The sequence below is a fragment of the Myxocyprinus asiaticus genome, chromosome 20 (assembly GCF_019703515.2).
Source record: "Myxocyprinus asiaticus isolate MX2 ecotype Aquarium Trade chromosome 20, UBuf_Myxa_2, whole genome shotgun sequence".
Taxonomy (NCBI): domain Eukaryota; kingdom Metazoa; phylum Chordata; class Actinopteri; order Cypriniformes; family Catostomidae; genus Myxocyprinus; species Myxocyprinus asiaticus.
In genome coordinates this window covers 18,809,708-18,833,337 of record NC_059363.1, presented here as the reverse complement: position 1 = coordinate 18,833,337, position 23,630 = coordinate 18,809,708, and the positions used below count along the sequence as shown (strand labels likewise).

At 42.5% G+C, this 23,630-nt stretch overlaps 1 protein-coding gene across 1 annotated transcript in view; it reads right to left on the bottom strand.

Annotated features, from left to right (window-relative positions):
• Window positions 1-23,630, bottom strand: part of LOC127410650 (potassium voltage-gated channel subfamily H member 1-like) — an 84,155-nt gene that overhangs the window by 42,700 nt on the left and 17,825 nt on the right. The window contains exon 7 of the mRNA XM_051645768.1: window positions 14,405-14,834. Coding sequence (XP_051501728.1) covers window positions 14,405-14,834 — 430 coding nt within the window. The remainder of the gene's footprint in view (window positions 1-14,404; window positions 14,835-23,630) is intronic.

Genomic DNA, 23,630 nt, shown 5'->3' with positions numbered 1-23,630 from the left:
AAGTGAGTGTGTCTTTTAAACTGATTTAGTCAGCCTTTAATGGCTTTGCACACAAAAGGAAATCTAATTATAAATGTGTTACAAGGTCCTTGTGTGTGGGTGTGTCTGTAAATGTGGGCGGGTTTGGGTGGTTTACAAGGACTTTTTTTAGGTTACAAACTGGTAATTACAATGGTATTATGCTATAAATGTGGTTTATGAGGACATTTCTAGTGTCCCCATAATTCTTAAAAAACATACTAAATGTATAAAAATCATTATGTCTATGAAGAGTCCTCATAAGCATAGCCACACCAACATGTGTGTGTGTGGGTGTGTAATGTGAATTCCCTTCTAAATACCTACAGATGAGCATTATGATTGGAAAAACAACAACCGCCAAGTGGTGGATTTCCAATAGAAAAACCTTTCTTCTTCACTCATTTATGTCTCATAATATATAGATGTACAAATATTTATGAATCATTTAGGGTTCAAATAATCAGAAGTTTTGGAACAATTAAGAAAGCAATTATTGAGCTTTGATGATAACTGAATACAGTCAGACAACAAGTGCAAATGACAATACTTTTATTAGTCCCATGTGGATGTTATTTTATTTATACATAGATATACTTTCTTGGTCAAATTTTCTATATCATTCGCTGATAAATAAAAGACTGAATTGTGTCTGAGTAATGAACTAATACATCTCTGCAGCTCTACATTATTAAAAGTGTTTAGATGCTTTCAATACGTTCATATTGTATACCGTATATTGGTTCAGTGTCAATCCAAAAGTACAAAAAAGCAAATAATATCTACCAATTCGATTAAGAAAAATCTTGATGTTGAAAAAAGTTCATTTGTAAACTACAGTTCAAAGATCTTCAGTATTTGTCAACTACCCAGCTGGAGTTTTCTGACACCACAACCATTATTATTAGAGCGTAAGAGACTTTCTTTATGTTTACACCATGAGAAAGTGTGTGTATGTGTGTGAGGGATGATGAGCACAGATATGCAGTGTGACAGTCTTTGCTGATCTGGGGACAGATTTGGCTCCAGGGTGACAAGAATGTGAAACAGAGCTGACAGTGACTGTCCTACTGAACACACACACACACACAGTCTGACACGGCACGCCAGACACGGACATGTCCAGATGTATCAGTGTGTGAGGTCAGATGGTGGCCGTTTGTTCAAAGTTCAACATAAACTGCTTTCACAGTTCGACATAAACTGTCCTGTCCAATCAAACACTCTCACTCAAATCTTCTTTCATAATTGAGACAGATGAATCTTAAAAAACAAATGAACAAATAAGTGAACCAGGCAGCTCATTACAGAGCTACTCACACACTTCTTGTATTTATATGGGATGATTCATATAACCTCTTTAAATTGTTCTGAGGATTTCAAAAGGGCTGTCATGATGGCCTTTTAGAGTGCAACAGGTCCCGCTCACTTTTATAACCATCTTGGTCCAAAAGTCTTTTGTTTTTTCCATAATTTTTTTCCATAGGGATTTCATAAAATTATTCATAAAAGAGTTCTAAGCAATGACCCAAACCTACCAGCTCTGAGGTAAGCCAAAACAACCCAAACTTCAATTTGAAAGAAAATAGTATTTGAAAATTGGACAAAAAGACGAAGGTACAAGACTGTGTACTTTGGGGTCCTGGGTAGCTCAGCAAGTAAAGACGCTGACTACCACACCTGGAGTCACAAGTCTGAATCCAGGGCGTGCTGAGTGACTCCAGTCAGGCTTCCTAAGCAACCAATTGGCCCGGTTGCTAGGGTGGGTAGAGTCACGTTGGATTAACCTCCTCATGGTCGCTATAATGTGTGGCTCACGCTCTCGGTGGGGCACGTGGTGATTTGTGCGTGGATGCCGCAGAGAATAGCGTGAGCCTCCACACACGCTAGGTCTCCGCGGTAACGCACTCAACAAGCTATGTGATAAGATGCACGGATTGACGGTCTCAGACGTGGAGGCAAGAGTCCTCCGCCATTGACGGTCTCAGACGTGGAGGCAAGAGTCCTCCGCCACCCGGATTGAGGCGAGTCACTACGCCACCATGAGGACTGAGAGAGCATTGGGAATTGGGCATTCCAAATTGGAATGAAAAAAGACTGTGTACTTAACGTCTTTAATGAGGGCATGAACTACAATCCTATAAAGCATTATGAATGACGTAATCAAACTATTGATTTTAAGTTGTTGATTATAAGTATAGAAATATATTTAAAAAAATATACATTTTGTTGCTACTGTAAGTTTTAAGATATATACAAATATATAAGTAGTTTGAGAGTGTATGGAGACCGACACCGTTTGGCTCATTCATAGTGCGTTATGGAAGTGGGCGGTCGCTGCAGTGCTTGTTCGTTACGCTTTTTCAACAGGATTTTTCAGAAATGAAGTTGGAATAATGCAGACGGATGGCTTCAACAGAAGCATATATACCATTGAATAATAACCTCGGAGCTCATGGTTGGTCTGTATTTAAAGATTTATAAGTTATTGTTAAAATTCAATTCTTCTAAGGAATAATACTTCATTCTAAATGGTAAACCGTGACTGCTAAACTAAATATTAACTACCGTACACTGTGCAAGTTCTATGTCTCTCATCCCACTGCAAAGTCTCTTTCTTTTCACAGGCCAAATAAAATAATTCAGACTCATCAATATTTCATGTCCATTTATGCATGTATTTGGTTAGGTATTCGATTTTATTTATATATATATATATATATATATATATATATAAAGCCCTCCAGGATGATACCAGTGCTAATCACAAGGTCAGGGTTCATTTTGTGATGACCAGCTGTCTGAATATTATCCCTACTTTTAGATTTAATATAATCTGAATTCAAATTAGCTAAATTTACACACAAGGATAAATTAAATCTGTCTTTTTTTGTCCATCTTCATGTGCAGATCTCATGAAAGGTGAAGTACATTCTCTGCATTCCTCTCAAATGTAGAAATATTAAATTATCTTTCAGTATGACATTGCAAAGCATTGATTTAATAGGTTATTGGTCACTGAAATAACAGATTATGTGCTTTCCAGGTTTTTGAATTGCTGCAAGTGACTGGTACAGCACATTAGAATTCTTCCTCCCATAAAAAAGACACTTTCTTTCTCCTTCTTTCTCTTTCACACCCTTAAGTTTGCTGTTCCCCTCAGCATAGCAAAAGCTGAGGTTTCGTGAATTTAACATCTTTTCTAAAAATAGTTACATACGGATTATTCAGTTCCTCCTGAAGTACACAACGACTCAAATCAGGAAAGAGCAACTAGAGGTACATTGGAACAGGACCATATCTATCAAGCTTTCCTTCATCTATGAGCCTTAAATCTAGCAAACAAACAGTTGTTACTTGTGTCCTGTTATATCTGTTGAAAACATGCAAGCATAGCCATGCAAGCTCCAATCATTAAGAACAAAAACTGCTCTTAAATCAACTTTAGAGGGCCATTTCTCTCAAGGCAACAAACAAGCGACAGTATGTTGCCACAGATGTCAACAGAGCTAAAAGGTATAGTTCACCTAAAAATAAACATTCTGTCATCATTTACTCACCCTCATGTTGTTACAAACCCATATGTGTTTCTTACCTCTGTGGAATCCAAAAGGAGAAGTTAGAAAATCAGCCTCAGTAACCATTCACTTTCAGTGTACAGAAAAAAATGCAATGCAGGTGAATAGTGACTGAGGCTGTCATTCTGCCTAACATATCCTTTTGTGCTCTGCTGAATAAAATCTTCTGGGTTGTGAACAATGTGAAGTGATAGGTGATGGATATCTACTGTTTTGGGGTTCAGGCTGCTAATACAAGGACTGCATGTTCAATACTGTGTAAGGATAAATCAGGAAGTGAAGAGTTACTGATACAATCTTGCTATATCAGCACTATGCTCTTGTGTTAGTCACTGAAACCAAGACTGCTCCAGGGGGACTACTGGCCCCAGGGACTGTAAGATTCATTAGTGGAAGAGTATACATTTTTAACAAAGTTTTCCAGTCTTGATGTTTTTACACCCAACTCTATTCATGAGAAAAGTGCTGCAGAGTTTGTCTCTGCATCATAATGACACATTCACAACACTGTTTCTGTAAAAGACACGCACATCACACAGTCTGCTGCAGCTGGGCCACTGCCAGTGATAGAGAAAGAGAGGGAGTGGTAGAGAGCAGAAAAACATGGGTGGAGAAGATAAGCCTGTGTTAGTGTAATTTGATTAGAGCAGGTGATTAATTGTACTGCCAGCATTATACCAGACTCTCTCGCTCTCTCTCTCTCTCTCTCTCTCTCTATTTCATCCTCTTGATTTGAGAATACATTGCTGTTTCTTCACATAGTGAATACTGACAAAAATATATATATATAAATATATATATATAAGATTAAAAAAAAAACTCAAATAAATTAGTAAAACTTAGTAACTACATACATCATTGCATGTTACAAAAGCATACTTAAATTTATCCATATATTTATTTTTTTATATTTTCAGAATATTTTGTTTTAATCTATTCATCAATTTTTCACCACGCCATGTTGCAAATTAAACCAAACAATTCAGCTGCACAATTGAGCCCTAATATTGACCCTAGAAATTTAGATCTATCTCTTTTGCTTTCTAATCAGCCATGACTATCACAGCCATTGCCATGACGGATGGCATCAATTAATGTGTTTGTTAACAGAAGCACCAATTATCCTCGATAGGTACTGCACTCATTAATAACAACCCTGTGTCTTGTAGCATGATAGAAAATAGTTAAAAGTTCAATGTTTATTTGTCACATGCTCAATTGAAATAGCAATGAAAATACAGAGGCAATAGGTAATACATAGAAACATTTAAAATATACGTAAAACATAGAAATGATAAAAAAAATAATTGTAAAATAGTGTGCTATGTGTGTGCAGAGGTGTGCATATCAATTTACAGACACTTTCATTAGGTGTGTGCAGATACATAAGTGTTTAAACTGTCTCCATATGATCAGCAGGATTTTTTATATACACAAATGTCATTATTAATATTGTTTATATATATATATATATATATATATATATGGTTCTTTATGGGCACATATGAAAAAGGTGGTAACAGAATCAGATCAGAAATTTCACAGTAATTAATTACTAATAATTGCATTTGTAAGCAACTAGTTATGGACTTGTTTGGCTTAATACGGCTTTTATTAGGCATTTTTTGGCTCAGTTCTTATTCTTGCCTCGTAGCCTCTTTACATTTTTTCTTAACATTTTTTATTTTATTTTTTTTACATAAAAACTTAAGATACCAGTAGCTAGTATTATGCAAATTACATCCTTTATATGTTCTAAGTACACAGTGTGAATGTGCAGCTTGTAGGTGTAAAATAAATATGGAATGCATATTTCAACAAAGGCATTCAAAAGAGCTGAAAAGCAAACTCAGCTTTAACCCAATACAAAAGAGGAGACAGTAGTTATTCTAGATGTGGATCAGTAATAGAAACAAATGATTAATTCTAACAGGTTTTTTTATATATATTAATAATTTGTTGCTATTACTAATCCATATGTAAAAACTAAACATCTAGAATATCTACAGTACTACTGTCTCCACTTTTGTATAACAGCACTGTGCTTTAATGCTCACTTGATTGGCTATGTTGATATGTTGATGATACACCTATAAGCTGCACAGTGTACTGAAAACCTAAAAAGGATGTAATTTGGAAAATACTGGCTAATAATATCTTTTGTTTTTAGTCAATAAGTTTATTTTTGGGGAAAAAACAAATGTAAATGTTCAGAACTAGTCAATTACAAGTGCAGTTATTAGACATTTATTACTGTCTAACTTCTGATGCTTAAAATAAAGTGTTACCAAATAGGCTATACATACTGTACTTTACTGATGTTAGGGATTTTCAATGCAAAATGGCAGTGGTGTAAATACTGTGCTTTTTCTGATTTGCTTAATTGACTACAATCTGTGACAAATCTGAGATGCTGCTTTGTGCATGTGTTCGATGTGTGAAATCTATTTAATTTGGCCTTAAAACTGTGTATTTGTCTGTACACACAAGCACAGTATGTGCATCTGTGTGTCTGTGTATATATTTATTGTAAGTACACAAAAAAAAAAAAGTGGTAATGTGCATTTGTTACTTACATTTGTTAAATTTGAATAAAACTAGTTTTGGTTACCTACCTATTTTTATTTTATTTTTATTTTTTACAGTGTACATTATGCCAGTTACAGCATGTGTAGAGAACATAAGTTTGGACAAAAGCTGCACATAAATGCAAGCACAATTTGGCAGTTTATGTAATACAGTATCATAATACATTCTTTTCTGGCTCTAATTCACTGAAGGCTGAAATTATTTATATTAAATCAAAAACAGTTGGATTTTGCCAAAGTCCCTATCTTAATATTATATTATTACAACAAAAAGTGAGATTCTGTCTCACAAGTGTTGTGATTGTTCTTTGATTATATGTGAGTCAATGTCTGCTAATTAGAGTAAGAGAGACTGAAAGAAAGAGGGGAACAGAGAGGGAAAGTGTATGTGATCAGATGAAACGGGTCCTTGTCAAAAGATTCTCCATGGCTGTGACTCCATTACGGGAACATATGACAGAATATTTAATATCTTGACATCTCTGCTTCCAATTGAACTTGCATCACTGCCTACAGAGAGCCAAGTGACGGCAACACTCAGGATGAGCGAGAGCTCTTTCCATGCCACGTTTGCAAACACTGTAAATCCGTATCAGTGTCAGTTGAAAGGTTAGGATGCCTGGGAATTTGGCCAAGGTAAATTGATTGAGTACCAAATCTACTTGAAAACAGGCTCCGATTCACTAAGGCAATGAAGAACAGATCACCAGTTCACGCAGGTTTTGAGTTTCCTATTTCTCACTGACACATTCTGTACACTTTGATGCTGATGGTGTCATAACTTTCAAAGTCTGATAAGTCATATATCTGGCTGGACACAATTATTCAAGCATGAACTCTGAGTGAAGCATCTGTATCTCCTTGAGTCTGAGAACATGTGAGGAATTTTAGTGATGGCCGTTAATTAAACACCCCATGAAATCACTGGACAAGCTCAGTTTTTTTTTTATTGGTTTTTTTTTCTGTGTTGACATATTTCCTATTGAGACAGGAAGGTTGGTTAAGAACATATTGAATAACTTAACATTTATGTATTTATTTACTTATTTTTGCCACTTTTGTCAAACATAGTTGAGAAAGGACAGGAAACAAAGGGGGGAAAGAGGGGAATGAGACAGGAACATGACCCGGGCTGGATTCAAACCCAGGTTTCCCACATGAGCAGTGGTGTCACAGCACCCTGTTTCAAAAACAGCCAACAGGCTTTAGTTTACATCAGAGTCATGAACTATGATTTTGGTTGGTAGCAGGGGAATATTGTGAATCTAGAGATCATTTGGACAAAAGTCTTTGTAGTGCAAGATGAGTCAAAAATATTTTGGTCTGTTTTTCAAGAAGAGAAATGGGTCATTGGCAAATAAGAATGTCCGAGGTGATAAAAATAAGAAAACTTTTAAAATTCTAGCTTAAAACACAGGAGTCAAGTTCAAAGAAATGTAATCTTTGTGTCCAACTTTCACAAATAAAAAAAAAAACATTTACAGTATTTTCTACCAAATAATTATTTAATTGATTTAAAAATGTGGTGCAACCATCAAGTAAAATGTATTAAAATATTTTCCTTGCACCTTGAATACATGAGAGTTTAAATCAGTCTTTACTTTAAAAAAGGTTTTGAAACATATTTTTCAAGGTAAAAAATATTTTTGTACAAATATCATGAATTTTTGAGTCAAGAATATCAAGATTTTTTTTCTCAAGGTTACACCATTTGACCTAATCAAAAATGTGCCGGTTCATAAAAATGTCAAAATACTGAATTAAATGATATGCCATAATAATGTTTTTTGTTTGTTTGTTTTTAACTTCACAAACAGTCTTACAAACATGACAATGAAATTACTACCAACATGATGGTTATACCACATCTTTAAGTACAATAACATTTAGATGGCATCAAAGCTTGTAGACATGGACTAATAGCCACTGATTTTGATTTCATGGGGTCTTTAAGAGAGTAGTACGCAAGTATTTCACAGTGTTGACATGAATTTGCGTGTAACTCATGAATGCATTTGCAATATGTATGAAGCCATTAGCTGACAAAAACTCTTGTAGGAAAACAGATGAAAGCTACTTCAAGTTTGTCTCCAAGGACTCTTCAAACATAAACCTGCACGTGTACATCAACACAGCACACAGGCGACCCTTATAACAGTATATGAATTGGGCATGTGAACAAAACAAGGCAAGCACACAAACCCTGTGTGTATGTCTGTGTGTGTTCATGTCTTTACCTGTTACCCAGTTTTTACATTTTCTATCAGGATTTACCGGATTTACATTTTCTATCAGTCGTGAAACTAGTGCCCCAAGCTAGCGGTTGCTGTGGCAACAGAACAGGCATTCCAGCACCTGCTGCCAGCCCTGTTCCCAGAGCAACCCATGAAATCAGCATCTGCACTTCCCTTTTTGTTTCAAGAAAGCCACTTATTTCTCTCGCAACTTCGCCAGAGCATTAAAAAAAGCCCTTGAGTATGATCAAGCTGTGCTTCAATCAAGTGTTTACATACAAATTTAAAACTGTCTCCATAAACATGATGAAACATCACCGGGCTTCAGAAATCTATACGTTTATAAGTTATAAGCCTTTAAGTTCACATCAGTTTGACACATCTGAAAACAGACTGCACTGTGATGCTGCAATCCAGTTGAACATTCTGATCATCTGCTGTCAAATGAGCTTAAAAAATAATACAATGTGACACGTGAGCTGTAAGAAACAGCTTGACACTCAAAAGAAATGTTGGCTTACTATTTAATTCCTTAATAATTATTAGTGGCATTTGCTTAGCCAAGCATCGCTATTACTTTTGCTCATACTTAGGATTAGGGATTTGAAAGAAAACCTTATAACCTTAAGTATTTCACCTCTAAAAATTCAAAGTAGATTTATTGTCATTTCTCTCAGGGGTTGCATGAAAAGCAGAAATACATTAATTATTAAACTTTGGCACATAGCGTTTGTGTTATGGACATGAATAATACCTCAAATCAGACATTTAAAAAAGTGGAAAAATCTCATATACTTACAATGAAATAGGGATTCAAGCAATATCTATGAGACTTAGGAGTGTGCTTGCGCTCTTTGACTTGGGGCAGTAAGCAACCACCAAGAAACCATCCAGAACACCCTAGGAATTACATAGCAATACCCTAGCAACCATTTGCAACACACTAGAATCATGCTGGCATGTTTTGCACAGACAAACATTTTTTTGTAAAACATTTTACAAACTTTATCCAGCAAAAAAACAAATCAAGTTCACTAACATTTCAGATTTGATTTCCTTTGTGCGCAAGTTGACTATCACATGATTTGAGTCAGGCACCAACAAACCACTCAATTTCAACTCATCCTTCCTTTTCTTAAAAAAAGAAGAAGCAAAAATTGAGATTATAGTGAGGCACTTTCAATGTAAGTGAACGGGGGCGTACAATATGTTTTTTCTTTGCTCTTTGCTATGCATAATGAATTCCATTTAAAACGACTGATCTCAGTTAAGCACACTCGGCTATCAATAAAGGGTTCAACTTTCGATGCACAGAGTCATATGACAAAACAGCATGGCGCTGATCACAGCGGAGTTTGTCAACAAAACTACATCTGGTTAGAAACCTCAATACATTTTTTACACTGAAACCTGTTTGAGACAAAAGATTAGAGTCTCTAGTTTCATCCGACATGCCATTTTAAAACATCGCAAAACACAATGTCCACAGACGAGGACTTTAGGACTATTTTTCCTTAGAAATCCTACATCCACTGTACATTATTATTATTGAGAATCAATGGATGCATCCAAACACTGGAAAATGTTGCTTTCAGAGAGTTAGGATGAAAATAAGGTACATTTCAAACTGTTCTGGAACTAGTGCAGACAGACAGCATACTAAATAGGGAGCAAGGGAGCATCCTATAGCTTTCCTATGCAGTGCATATACTCCAAACATCTGGTCAAAAGTTCACTTTCAGGCAGCAGATGATGTTTGCACCTTACACCGTAACTTACAACTCAACATAGTTGGCGTACTTCAGCACTAGCTTTCACTTGTTTGTTTGACAGTGCAAAGAGAGAACATTGAGATTTTGTTGCCAAAGTAGAAAATAACATTGTAACATAAAAGTCAAACAAGTCTCTCACAGCACTCTGCATAACAGGTTTGTTGAAAATGATCAAAACAATGTCAGTAATGAGAGGGGTGGAGATAACTGTGAGATTTTTTGTTTCTAAATAGGGAACAGTGAAATTGTTATTTTAATTGGCTAGATAATTGTCTTAAGGTTTGTAATGGTATCTCATACATATATTCTAGACCCCATCTCATCCTTTTCAGTTATTGTAGGCTGGAAAACAGGCCATGTTTTGTGATGTTTTCTGTTTGTTCAGAGACGTTTGTAAAGCTAAACCCCGCAGCTATGTTTACTCTGATGATTAGCATCTCATGAGGGAGATTCACCATATAAATAACAGCATACTGGCAGCTGGTCATGTTTAACAGCACATATAATGGAAACACTGTCTCTCTCTCTCTCATCACTCAGACTCATTTTCCTCTGAGTGGTGAGTCACAGCTCAATGGCAGAGTGATCTGTGGGAGGCTGCGAGCCCCACTATAGATGACCCTGCAAGTATCACCTCTGCGGTCAATGCTTTCCCTTTTTCTGTCTTTTACCCTAAATCACTGCTTACAATCAGAACAAAAATAAAAGTTAAGGTGCTAAAAATGCTAGGGTGTTGTAGTCAGCCCATTGCTATTCAGTTACCATGTGGTTGCTAAGGTGTTCTGGGTGGTTGTTAAACATTTGTCTACTGGCCCAAGTCAAAAGAGCCCATCTCCAAGGCTCTGTGATTTTGTGGTCCCTAGGTTTGGCTCAGGACCCTCCTTTAATGTAAGTCTAAGAGTTTTTAAACACAAAATTCACTTAGAAAAGTAATAGCATAATTTTCCTCAACAAGCAACATGATTTGAGGTATAATTCATGTCTATCACACAAACAATGAAGGTTTGAAGTTTAATACTTAGGATTAGGGGTTTGTTCAAATCCATAACCCTAAAGTATGAGCAATATTAATAGTGATATCACCGAGGTGGCACCATGCGAGTTTCGGACGTGTGAACGGCGAGCTCTGCGCACTTTGCTAGTTTCAATACTTTTTGTGTCATAAACTGGTGATATTCAATACACTGTTCCATAACTGTACTATGAAGACAAAGAATTCAAAATCCTCGGGCACTGGAGACATTAAAAGACACTTACATGCTCAAGCTGAAGCCCCTGAGCAGCAGGCCAAAAGCCCAGGACTCAATTTGGCCAGTGAGGTGAAAGAGATTGAACATGACGGCAATGCTGACGAAGGTCGTTGCTGACTTGGAGGATCTTGCTGTAATACGTCAATTGATCACTGCCATGGAGATGAAATTCACTGAGTTGGTTTCAAGAGTGGCAGATGTTGAGAAACGGATCGATTATCTGGAGTCATCGGAAAGGGAATTAGCTGCTAGTCCACTAGCGACCAAGGCGGACTTGGAGCGCGTTTGGGAAAAGTTGGACGACCTTGAGAATCGTAAACGGTGAAACAACATCCATATTCCTGAGGACGAAAAAGGCTGAGATATGGTGAAATTCCTAGACGAGCTCTTCCCGAGTCTGCTCAACATAACAGGCCATAAGCTGGAAATTGAGCGAGCTATCAAATGTCGTCTGATGGCCTCAGAGAATTGACCCGACTGAAATACAGATATAATACTGTTTTGTTGCGGAAGGTGGAGTTTTGGCTATTCAGGGCAAGACAGTCATATTTTGAGTTGGGGGACAATGCAGGGAAGCTTTTGGCTAGATATATAAAGCAGAGAGAGTCTTTTTCTACCATTCACTCAGTGAAATCTGCTGGTGGTGAAATACTTACCTCAGCCATTGATATTAATAATGCTTTTAAAGAATTCTATCTTGATCTCTATAGTTCCACGTCTTCGTCTACTGATGAAGATATTAGAAACTTAGTGGAACCATTAGAACTTCTTAAACTGACAACTGAGCAAAACAATTTTCTTGATTCTGAGATAACCTTGGAGGAGCTTGGTGAGGTAATTAAGGCCTTGCCTACAAGCAAGGCTCTGGGGCCAGATGGCTTTGCCGCTGAATTTTTAAAATCTTATGTTACAGAACTGGCTCCACTTTTGTTAGAAGTTTATACGGAATCATTAAAGAATGGAAAGCATCCGCCAACCATGACACAAGCCTGGATCAGTCTGATTCTTAAAAAGGACAAAGATCCAAGCGAGTGTAAGAGTTACTGTCCAATTTCCCTGATCCAGCTAGATGTAAAAATATTGTCAAAAATTCTGGCTAACCGATTAAGTAAAGTTATGACATCTCTTATACATATAGATCAGGTGGGGTTTATTCGGGGCCGCAGCTCTTCTGATAACATTAGGCATTTCATCAATATTATGTGGTCAGTGGCGAATGATCAGACTCCGGTCGCTGCCATCTCACTCAAAAGGCGTTTAATATGGTAGAATGGGATTATCTTTTTAAGATTTTGAAAATATAAGGGTTCGCAAATACTTTTATTGAATGGATTAAGTTACTTTATAGACACCTGGTATCGGTGGTACAAACAAATGGATTAACTTCAGATTATTTTACTCTGGATAGGGGCACCCGGCAGGGTTGCCCTCATGCCCCATTATTGTTCTGTCTTGCCCTGGAACCATTAGCAGCCGCGATAAGATGGGAAGATGATTTTCCAGGGGTGGTGGCGGGAGGTGTGGCACATAAGCTTTTGCTTTACACAGATTATGTTTTATTATTTGTCTCTGACCCCTTTAGATCTATGCCTTGCCTCCATAGAATTATTAATTCCTTTTCTAAGTTCTCAGGATACAGAGTCAGTTGGTCCAAATCTGAAGCTTTGGCTCTGACAGCGTACTGCCCAGTAACGGCTTTCCAGCTGGGCGGCTTCCAGTGGCCCAAACAGGACATTAAGTATTTGGGCATTTTATTCCCAGCAAATTTGTCTGATTTAGTTAGAGTTAATTTTGACCCCATAATAAAAAGGTTTTCTAGTGATGTGGGCAGGTGAGCTTCATTACATTTATCTATGATTGGGAAGGTTCATGTTATTAAAATGAATTGTATTCCAAAATTTAACTACCTGTTACAATCTCTCCCCCTATTTTATTTCAAGCAATTTGATAGCAAAGCAAAGTCCTTTATTTGGAATGGTCAGCGTCCTAGATTACATTTTAATAAGTTACATAGGCCGATTGACAAAGATGGGCTAGGCCTACCCAAGATTTTGTTTTATTATTATGCATTCAGTCTCAGACATTTGGCTTATTGGTCGCTTCCACCTGAGAGAGCCCCTCCCTGGTTTTGTTTTGAACAGGAAGTTCTTGCCCCTATTTTGCCATTGCAAAGCCTTACTATCAAACTAATCGGAGAAGTTAAGTTACACCCTGTTATCTCGCATTTACACTCAGTATGGACAAAAGTGTCCAGAGTGTTTTATTCGGACATTTATTTAAATGTTGCCTCAAGCATATGGCTGAACCCTAAATTATGTATTAATAAGTCCCCTTTCTGCTGGCCAGAGTGGATTGTGAGAGGGTTTACTACACTCGGTGACCTATATGAGAGTGGAATGTTGAGATCTTTTGAAAATTTGGTTCAACATTTTGGGATTCCCAGATCTCAGCTCTATAGGAATTTACAGCTCCGCCACCTGCTCTGTATTGTTTTTGGGAGTAGTTTGTTAGGAAATTGGGCAATTATTTAGCGTTTTTGGGGTACTCTCGGGGAGGGGATAGGGAGAGAGAAGTTTAGTTTAATTATGTATATTTATTATATTTTCTTTTTTGTTTTCCTTTTTTTGTGTGTGTGTGTGTGTGTGTGTGTAATATGATATGTGACCACAGGGGTGTTCATTGGGGGTCAGGGTGGGGTTGGTGATTGGGGAGGGATATTAGTGGGGGTTAAATGTTAAATGTTGATTCAATGTATATGTGTTGTGTTTTTCTTTGTTGTGTATTTATAAATCAATAAAAAATGTTCATTAGAAAATAGTGATATTACCACTAATTATTGTGTAATCTGATCAAACTCTTATATTTAGATGTGTTCTAATGTGATAAACAGACTTTAGACTCAAACACTGTCTTTTTGACACTGGTGTTTATGGGATATGTAGTTTATAAAGCATATTGACTCACATCCAATCATCATCATGGCCACTGCAAAGATCTTCTCTCCATCTGTAGTTGGAGCAATGTTTCCAAAGCCAATACTGGTCAGGCTGGTCATGGTAAAGTATAGAGATGTGATGTAGACGGAATCTTTCATAGGTCCACCTTCCCATCTTCCCGTCCCGCTGGCGTTGAACCGGTAGGGTGTCCCAGTGGTCTCGCCCAGCATGTACAGCCAGCTGTCTGTACGTACTGTGTTACGGTCCTCATCGATAACCTCATAGTCTCCAATGCTGTACCAGATGCAGGCCAGCCAATGGGCCGCCAGTCCAAACACACAGACCAGCAGAACCAAGACCGCCGCACCATATTCAATGTAGTGATCAAGTTTACGAGCCACCCGGCCCAGACGCAACAGCCGAACCACCTTCAGGGAACTAAACAAACTACTGATGCCCTGAGGGAGAGAGAGACATACAGGAAGAGAGAGTTAAACATACAGTATAATAAAGATTGTTATTCAAAGACAGAAATGTGTTGATATGGTTTGCAATGTGGGTAGGTCTGTCTATCATCCTAGTTTGTGTTTTCTCTGAGAGACACCTAGTGAGTCTAGTGCATCTATCTATCTATCTATCTATCTATCCATCTGTCTGTACGTACGTACATACATCCATCCATCTATGTACACTGTAAAGAGTGCTGTAAGGAGCTATTTCAACCTGATCTAACCCTTAAAATTAGTTTTGTTGGTGTAACCTAATGTAGTCAGGTTGATTCAGACATGTTAAATAATATGTTTTACTTGAAAACAGTCCATTTAGATGTTACCACATGAAGCATATTTTTTGGGATACAATTTTTTACAGTGTTTATAATCTGTCTGGGTCCAACCATCCATCCATCCATCCCTCCCTCCCTCCCTCCCTCCATCCATCCAAAGTCTATAAGTTTCAATCTAGCCAGAAACAATTATACAGGCACTTCATTCTCCCTGAAAAAGTGTGTTTGTGTGCATTTTCTTGAGTCAAAATAAAGTGCACTGTCTCCTCTAGCGCAGATTCTCTGCATTTATAAATATATATGGGTGTCTGACAAGCCAGCTCTCTGAAATCAACAATAGAGAGAGCAGAGACTGAACCTAAGCAGTTAGAATGTCCTGGTTACTTTCATAACCTCCATTCCCTGATGGAGGGAACAAGACGTTGTGTCGATGTAGTGACACTAGGGTTCACTCTTGGGAGCCCCAAACACCTCTGCTTTTTTGAAAAAAGGCCAATGAGAATTGGCGAGCGGAATTTGCATGCCACTCCCCCGGACATACGGGTATAAAAGGAGCTGGTATGCAACTACTCATTCAGGTTTTGTGCTGAGGAGCCGAGACCAGGTCCTGGCCATTTCAGCGGGTAGTTCAGCATTGTGGCAAGAGTGACACAACGTCTCGTTCCCTCCATCAGGGAACAGAGGTTATAAAAATAACCAGGACTTTCCTATCTGTCACTCACTCGACGTTGTGTCGATGTAGTGACACTAGGGGTCCCTATACAAAACGCTACAACTAGCTGAACTGTGTTACATGAACTGGCGGTGTGTGACAGGCAGACCACTGTGTGCCTCATAGCCAGCGCACAAGGCCGTCACGTAACCTCCCCCAACGCTCTTATGAGCATCGAATGGTCCATCAGAAACAAGTCGACTGCCCAACTATAGGGACAGGCTAGCCCAGCCGAGGCCTCTTTCCCTCTCTTTTCTCCCTAAAAAGAGTGGAATTTGTTAACTGACTGGGAGCCATAAGTGTCTGCATCGGGGGGTGTCCCTCCCAAGGGGAAGACACCGCGGAGACCACACCCTGCCCAAAAAGGGGGGGGGGGTATTTTGAGTGGACTACGTCACATGGTCTTACCGAGTCTTGTCGGAAGTATGTCATGTGGAGAGGTCCCATGGTAGGTCCTACCCGAAGGGGGAGGAGTTTCTACAAAGCATGGCGACAGGGGGAAGAGGGGCCTCTGCCCAAGGAAGACACAGTTTGCCGACAGGGAAACGATTTTGCGTAAGATATCACATGGGGTCGCCTTCGGGCAACCAGCACATGTGGAGCACCTACCTCAGTACAGGGGCTCATTAGCGAACGTACTGGGCCGGTCAGCGAGTTTCTCCGCAAACTCAACTGCCAGAGGGCTAAGGAGGAAAGTCATCCAGGGATCACAGTCTGTGAACAAGACTGGGAGTCAAGAGCGCATGTCTTCACCTCAAGGGAGGGGAAAGGTGCTATGCGCAAGCGGTACACCCGGCCAGTTGTCCCGGAACTTACCTGCTCGTGCCTGCCAATACACAGGATGAGACCGGCTCAACCCGGATATTGTAGAACCTCGCAAAGGTGTTGGGTGTTGCCCAGCCCACTGCTCTGCAGATGTCTGCCAAAAAGGCGCCACTGGCCAGGGCCCAGAAGGCCGCCACACTCCTGGTGGAGTGGGCTCGTAACCCCGCAGGGGGTGGCATTTCCTGAGCCTGATATGCCATTGCAATGGCATCAATGACCCAGTGGGCGATCCTCTGTTTGGAGACAGCGCTTCCTTTCTGCTGTCCACCAAAGCAGACAAAGAGCTGCTCGGAGCTTCTAAAGTTCTGCATGCGATCCAAATAGATGCGTAAAGCTCACACCGGACACAGCAATGCCAAGGCTGGGTCTGCCTCCTCCTGGGGCAGCGCTTGCAGGTTCACTACCTGATCCCTAAAAGGGTTCATGGGAACCTTGGCACATAGCCCGGTCGGGGTCTCAGGATCACGTGAGAGTAACCCGGACCGAACTCCAGGCACAATTTGCTGACAGAGAACGCCTGCAGGTCCCCTACTCTTTTGATGGAAGTGAGCGCAGTCAGGAGGGCAGTCTTCAAAGAGAGTGCCTTAAGCTCAGCTGACTCCAAGGGCTCAAAGGGAGCTCCCTGTAGACCCCGAAGGACTACAGAGAGGTCCCACGAGGGGACGAGGTGCGGTCTGGAGGGATTCAACCACCTAGCACCTCTCAGGAACCTCTCCTGCCTCTCCTGCAGGAAGGAAAGCACCGATCTGACTGCACATCTCTGGGTGTCTTCGCATCGATAAGAACACCGCTTAGTGAACAGACGCCACTTCAAGGCATACAGGCGCTTCGTAGAGGGAACCCTAGCCTGAGTGATCGTGTCTACCACCGCGGGTGGTAGGCCACTTAAGTTTCCACATCCCGTCCAGGGGCCAGACGTGGAGATTCCAGAGGTCTGGTCGTGGGTGCCAGATGGTGCCCCATCCCTGAGAAAGAAGGTCCTTCCCCAGGGGAATTTGCCCGGGGGGAGCTGTCGCGAGGAGCGTGAGGTCCGAGCACCACATCTGGGCAGGCCAGTAGGGTGCTTACCAGGACGACCTTCTCCTCGTCCTCCCTGACCTTGCACAGGGTCTGTGCAAGCAGGCTCACTGGGGGAAATTGCATATTTGCGAATGCCAGGGGACCAGCTGTGTGCCAGCGCGTCTATGCCGAGGAAGGCCTCAGTCAGGGCGTACCAGAGCGGGCAGTGGGGAGGATTCTTGGGAGGTAAACAGGTGCACCTGTGCCTGTCGAATCGACTCCAAATCAGCTGGACCACCTGAAGGTGGAGTCTCTACTCTCCTTTGAGGGTAACCTGTTGTGACGGCGCGTCCGCCGTAGTGTTGAGGTTGCCGGGATGTGAGTGGCTCGCAGCGACTTGAGGTGCTGCTGACTCCGTTGGAGGAGACGGCGGGCGAGTTGACATATACTACCACTGCCGTGCTGTCCGTCTGAACTAGCACGTGCTTGCCCTGGATCAACGGCCGGAACCTCCGCAGGGCGAGCAGAATTGCCAGTAACTCGAGGCAGTTGATGTGCCAACGCAGCCGCGGACCCGTCTAGAGGCCGGCGGCTGCGTGCCCATTGCAAACGGTGCCCCAGCCCGTTTTGGAGGCGTCTGTCGTGACCACGACGCGCATGGAGACCAGTTCTAGGGGAACACCTGCTTGTAGAAACGAGAGGTCGGTCCAAGGGTTGAAAAGACGGTGACAGACCGTCGTAATGGCCACGCGGTGTCCCGTGGCGCCATGCCCGTCTCGGGATTCGAGTCTGGAGCCAGTGCTGAAGCGGCCTCATATGCATCAACCCGAGCGGGGTGGCCACCACTGAGGATGCCATATGCCCCAGGAGCCTCTGAAAAAGTTTCAGTGGAACCGCTGTTTTCTGTTTGAACGCCTTCAAACAGGCCAGCACCGACTGGGCGCGATCGTTCGTAAGGCACGCCGTCAAGGAGACTGAGTCCAACTCCAGACCGAGAAAAGAGATGCTCTGAACCGGGGGAGCTTGCTCTTTTCCCAGTCGACCCGAAGCCCTAGTCGGCTGAGGTGTGAGAGCACCAGGTCCCTGTGTGCGCACAACACGTCTCGAGAGTGAGCTAAGATTAGCCAGTCGTCGAGATAGTAGAGAATGTGAATGCCCACCTCCCTTAACGGGGCAAGGGCAGCCTCTGCGATCTTCGTAAAGATGCGAGGAGACAGGGACAGGCCGAAAGGGAGGACTTTGTACTGATACGCCTGACCCTCGAACGCGAACCGCAGGAAGGGTCTGTGTCGAGGAAGGATCGAGACGTGAAAGTACGCATCCTTCAGGTCTACCGCCGCGAACCAATCTTGATGCCGGACGCTCGCTAGAATGCATCTTTGCGTCAGCATCTTGAACGGGAGTCTGTGTAAAGCCCGGTTCAGTACTCACAGGTCCAAGATTGGCCGCAACCCACCGCCTTTTTTCGGTACAATGAAGTAGGGGCTGTAAAACCCTTTCTTCATCTCGGCTGGAGGGACAGGTTCTATCGCGTCCTTCTGTAGGAGGGTAGCGATCTCCGCGCAAGGTAGCAGCATTTTCGTCTTTCACCAAGGTGAAGTGGACAACGCTGAACCTGGGCAGATGCCCGGCGAAGTGAATCACGCAGCCGAGTCGGATGGTCCGGACCAGCCCTCGTGACGGACTGGAAGGCGCAAGCCATGCGTCCAAGTTCCGTGCAAGGGGGACCAAAGGGACAACGTCATCGGATGTACCGGCAGGTGGGGCCTCGCGGCGGGGCGGAGCTCGAGGTGCCACACCACGTCGTGGCCGTGCTGAGTCCGAGGACATCGAAGCACTTACCTGGCTCCTTGTGACCACCCCCGGAACAGCCTGGGATGGGGGAGGAAGAGGCCTGTCCTCGTGACCCGTGGAGACTGTCACATCGGGGGCAGATTTGTGCCACAGTTGGGCGCTCAGCGCGGGAGACCGCCACTGGAGCGCCAACCTGCCAAATGGAGTGGTGGACAGTGGTCGTGATGCCAGCCGTACACACCGGATACGTGACCCAGGGAACAAGGAAACCACTCTTGCTGAGCTCTTGAGTACTGCAGCCACTTGGGCATGCAGCGCAATTAAATGCAAAAGGTAACAAAAAGATGAAGATCTGCTTACCAGCTCCAGAGCAGCAGGTTTCGTTGTCCCTGGGTCACCCGTCTCAAGGGCGCTTTGAAGCCTTTCACGGGTTCTGGGTGGCCGCGAGACGGGTGGCGTCTGCTTCCTGCGGTGGGCTCCATGCTGGGGCCGGGCCGAAGGGGCGGGCTGCGGCGGAGCCGGTGCAGTCACCGCAGGGGGACGCCCTTGGAGATGAATAGATGGGGTGCGGCATCTTGAGCCGTGCCGGGGCAGGATATGCCGGCTAGCATCCATCTACTGCTCTACCATCAAGAACTGCTGGGCAAAGTCCTCGACGGTGTCGCCGAATAGGCCCACCTGGGAAATGGGGGCAGCAAGGAATCGTGTCTTGTCGGCCTCACCCATCTTGACCAAGTTGAGCCAAAGGTGGCGCTCCTGGACCACTAGTGTGGCCATTGTCCGCCCGAGAGACCGTGCTGTGACCTCCGTCGCTCGGAGAGCGAGGTCGGTCGCCGAGCGCAGTTCCTGCATCAATCCCGGGGCGGAACTACCCTCGTGCAGTTCCTTTAGCGCCTTGGTGGACTTGCAGGAGAGCCATGGCATGCAGGACGGAGGCGGCTTGTCCAGAGGCACCGTAGGCCTTGGCCGTCAGAGACGACGTAAACCTACAGGCCTTGGACGGGGGCTTTGGGCACCCGCACCAGGTGGCGGCGCTCTGCGGGCACAGGTGCACCGCGAGCGCCTTTATCCACCGGGGGATTGCCGAATAACCCTTGGCCACCCCACCATCGAGGGTAGTGAGAGCGGGGAAGCTGAAAAGACCGGGACCGGGCAGTAAAAAGTGCCTCCCGCGACCTTGTCAGCTCTTCATGCACTTCTGGGAAGAAAGGAACGGGGGCGGGGTGTGGCTTTGAGCGGCGCCGCGAGCCCAGGAACCAATCACCGAGCCGCGAGGGTTCAGGGAAGAGCGGTGAATCCACTCTAACCGACGCTCACGGCTGCCCAGGAAAGCATGTCGTCATCTCCGCGTCAGCCTGTGACTGGGCGATCGACCCCGAAGGGAGGAGCCCAGCTGAGGCTTCCAACTGGACGAGCCCGCTCTCCGATGCTGCGCTCGAGAGCTCATCACTTTCACGGGCTCCGAATAAGAGGTCGAACTCGCCATGAGACGAGTCGGCAGACTCACCCGGAAGCCCGATCGGGGCAGACGAGCGTGCTGGGGAATGGGAGGTCCGCGGGGGGATACCCGGCGGAGGCGGTCCCATTGGGGTCCCCAAATCGCCCCCAGTGCTAGCCGCGCTGGCCTCAAACCCGTGGGTAAAAAGGACCGAGGCGGGAGCCTCTGGGGTGGCTCACTTTCTTACAAAGAAATGAGAACATGACCATACACGAACACTGTCTCCGCGTGAGCAGTGCCCAGACACGAAAGACAGTGATCGTGACCGTTAGAAGGCGAGAGATAACGAGCACAACCAGGAATAACACACAATCGGAAAAGCATCTTTAAAAAGACGCGTCTTTAAAAAGACGTTCCGTGTGTGCCGCTCTTTTAGAGAAATATATACTCTTTTAGAGGGGAAAAATGCTCTTTCAGAAAATATACTCTCTAGTTTTTCTGCCGAAGTGACCAGGGGTGTTCTCTGCAGTGCACCAGTACAGAGGGGGGAGAAGCCGCTGAAATGTGCCATCAGATCCAGCAGAGGTGAATGAACAGTAGTATTCAGCTCAATGAGCATGACCGTTCGGCTCCGAAGAGAAAATCTGAATGAGTGGTTGCATACCAGCTCCTTTTATACCCGTATGTTCGGGGGAGTGGCATGCAAATACCACTCGACAATTCTCATTGGCCTTTTTTCAAAAAAGCAGTGGTGTTTGGGGCTCCCAAGAGTGACCCCTAGTGTCACTACACCGACACAACGTCAAGTGAGTGACAGATAGGGAACAAAAAGCTCCTCAGATCTGAACAAACACACTGGAATACATTAAAAAATAACATAAATAAATGATTTTTTTCTTAAAGTGTACTTCTGTGATGTCGGACATGGGCTTTGCCTATTATAGGCACTTGTATTCGGTGTGTTCTTGTGAATAATAAAAAAAATTCTCATCACACAGGAGCAAAGCACTGGTAAAATAGGGAGATGAACCACTACTAGTGATGTAGTGAAGTAATATTATTAGTTGTAGCAATGTCATGTTTTACTAAAATAAGCACAGAGTTAACTATTCATGAATAAAACAGCTTTCTAGAGAGCACTAAACATGTAAACCAATGAACTACTGTACACATAAGGACATGAAAACACACTTTACGGCTTTATAAACTTTACAACAGTAGAAACTTGCAGTGGTGAAATGGCCACAATTGTAACATTAACATTAATGAGAATTTTTATGGCACTTTCCATGAATAGGGTACAAAATAGGGGCTTCTCTTTTTATTCAAGGATTCTGTTGGGTAGTTAGTTATCATACAAATTATATAATTTTTCCTTCTTTTTTATTTTGGATGTCATTTTGGCCTGCCACTTCATAATAATACAGTAGTTCAGGTCAGTGTGTATGAATTCTCTATTAAAGACCCTTGCATACCGATCAACACACCCATGAGTAACAAACACTGACACAAACACAGACCATACAGTTTAATACACACCAACTGAATGTTTAATGTCAAAAAATTTGGTGTAACCAAATTCTGTTGTAGAACTCGTTAAAATGTGATATAACAAAGCATATTCTAATACTACATATGCGTTTAACATCATCTCATTAGGGCCCCTAGGCACACCATATCAATCAAATGACGAGTTTTGAGATGAAAGGCCTACTTGAGTGACAGCTCGATGATTCCAGTTCTTCATTCGCCCACAACAAACACAGGCAGTGGAAGGGACATGCAAAAAACAAAAAAAGAGGGATGAGGAGGAAAAAACAAAAACAAAAGAAAGTGACAATGCCCAACAGAAGAATATGTGAACAGTCATTGCAACCAAAAGCATGGCGCTTTGAATCATAGGCTATGTTCGGATTGGTATACTAGCAAACTACTGACACAATACTATGCAGTATATACTGTATACGGTCTAAGGCATTATTCCACATTGTTAGCATGTGGCCTTGCTACGTTTGTCACATGATTTCTTCATGTTGCATGTTTAATTCAGAGAATTGCTGACAGTATTTATAGTACATATACTATACACTGCAGTAATAGTAAGAGTAGTATGGCAGTATGCTATAACGAACATAGTCATAGGCTGGGTTTGAAAGGCATGCTACCATATTACTTTTGTAGATATATACTCGATTATAGATATGGCAGAAAAAGTAATAGTAGTATGGTAGTATGCCATTCCGAACACAGCCATAGTGAAAAAGCAGAGCCTGAACTGTGAGATCACAGACACTGCAGACATAAATAATAAAGCTTCCACTGCTAAGGCAATGGGAAACGATGACAGATATTTCTGTGAAATCAAAGCAGTGTTATGCAACACAGGATAACCAAAAGTTTTGAAATGAAACACCTGAGGAGGATTTAGATTATTAAAAACCACCCAGCTCTCCCTCTAGGCCTAAGAAAAAGGCACCTCTTGGAACATATGGAACAGAGAGAGGTGTGCGAATGTGCGTGTGTGGTCCTTGTGTATTCCAAATGAGAAAGAAATATTGGTTGTATTCGAAATAGCATACTTCTACTACGCACTAAAATATGGAAAAGTGATACTTTTAAGTATATAGTAAGATAGTATGCCAATATTGGGACATCATAAAATTGCATCCTACTAAGCAAAAATTGGTTTCCACATAGTTTTC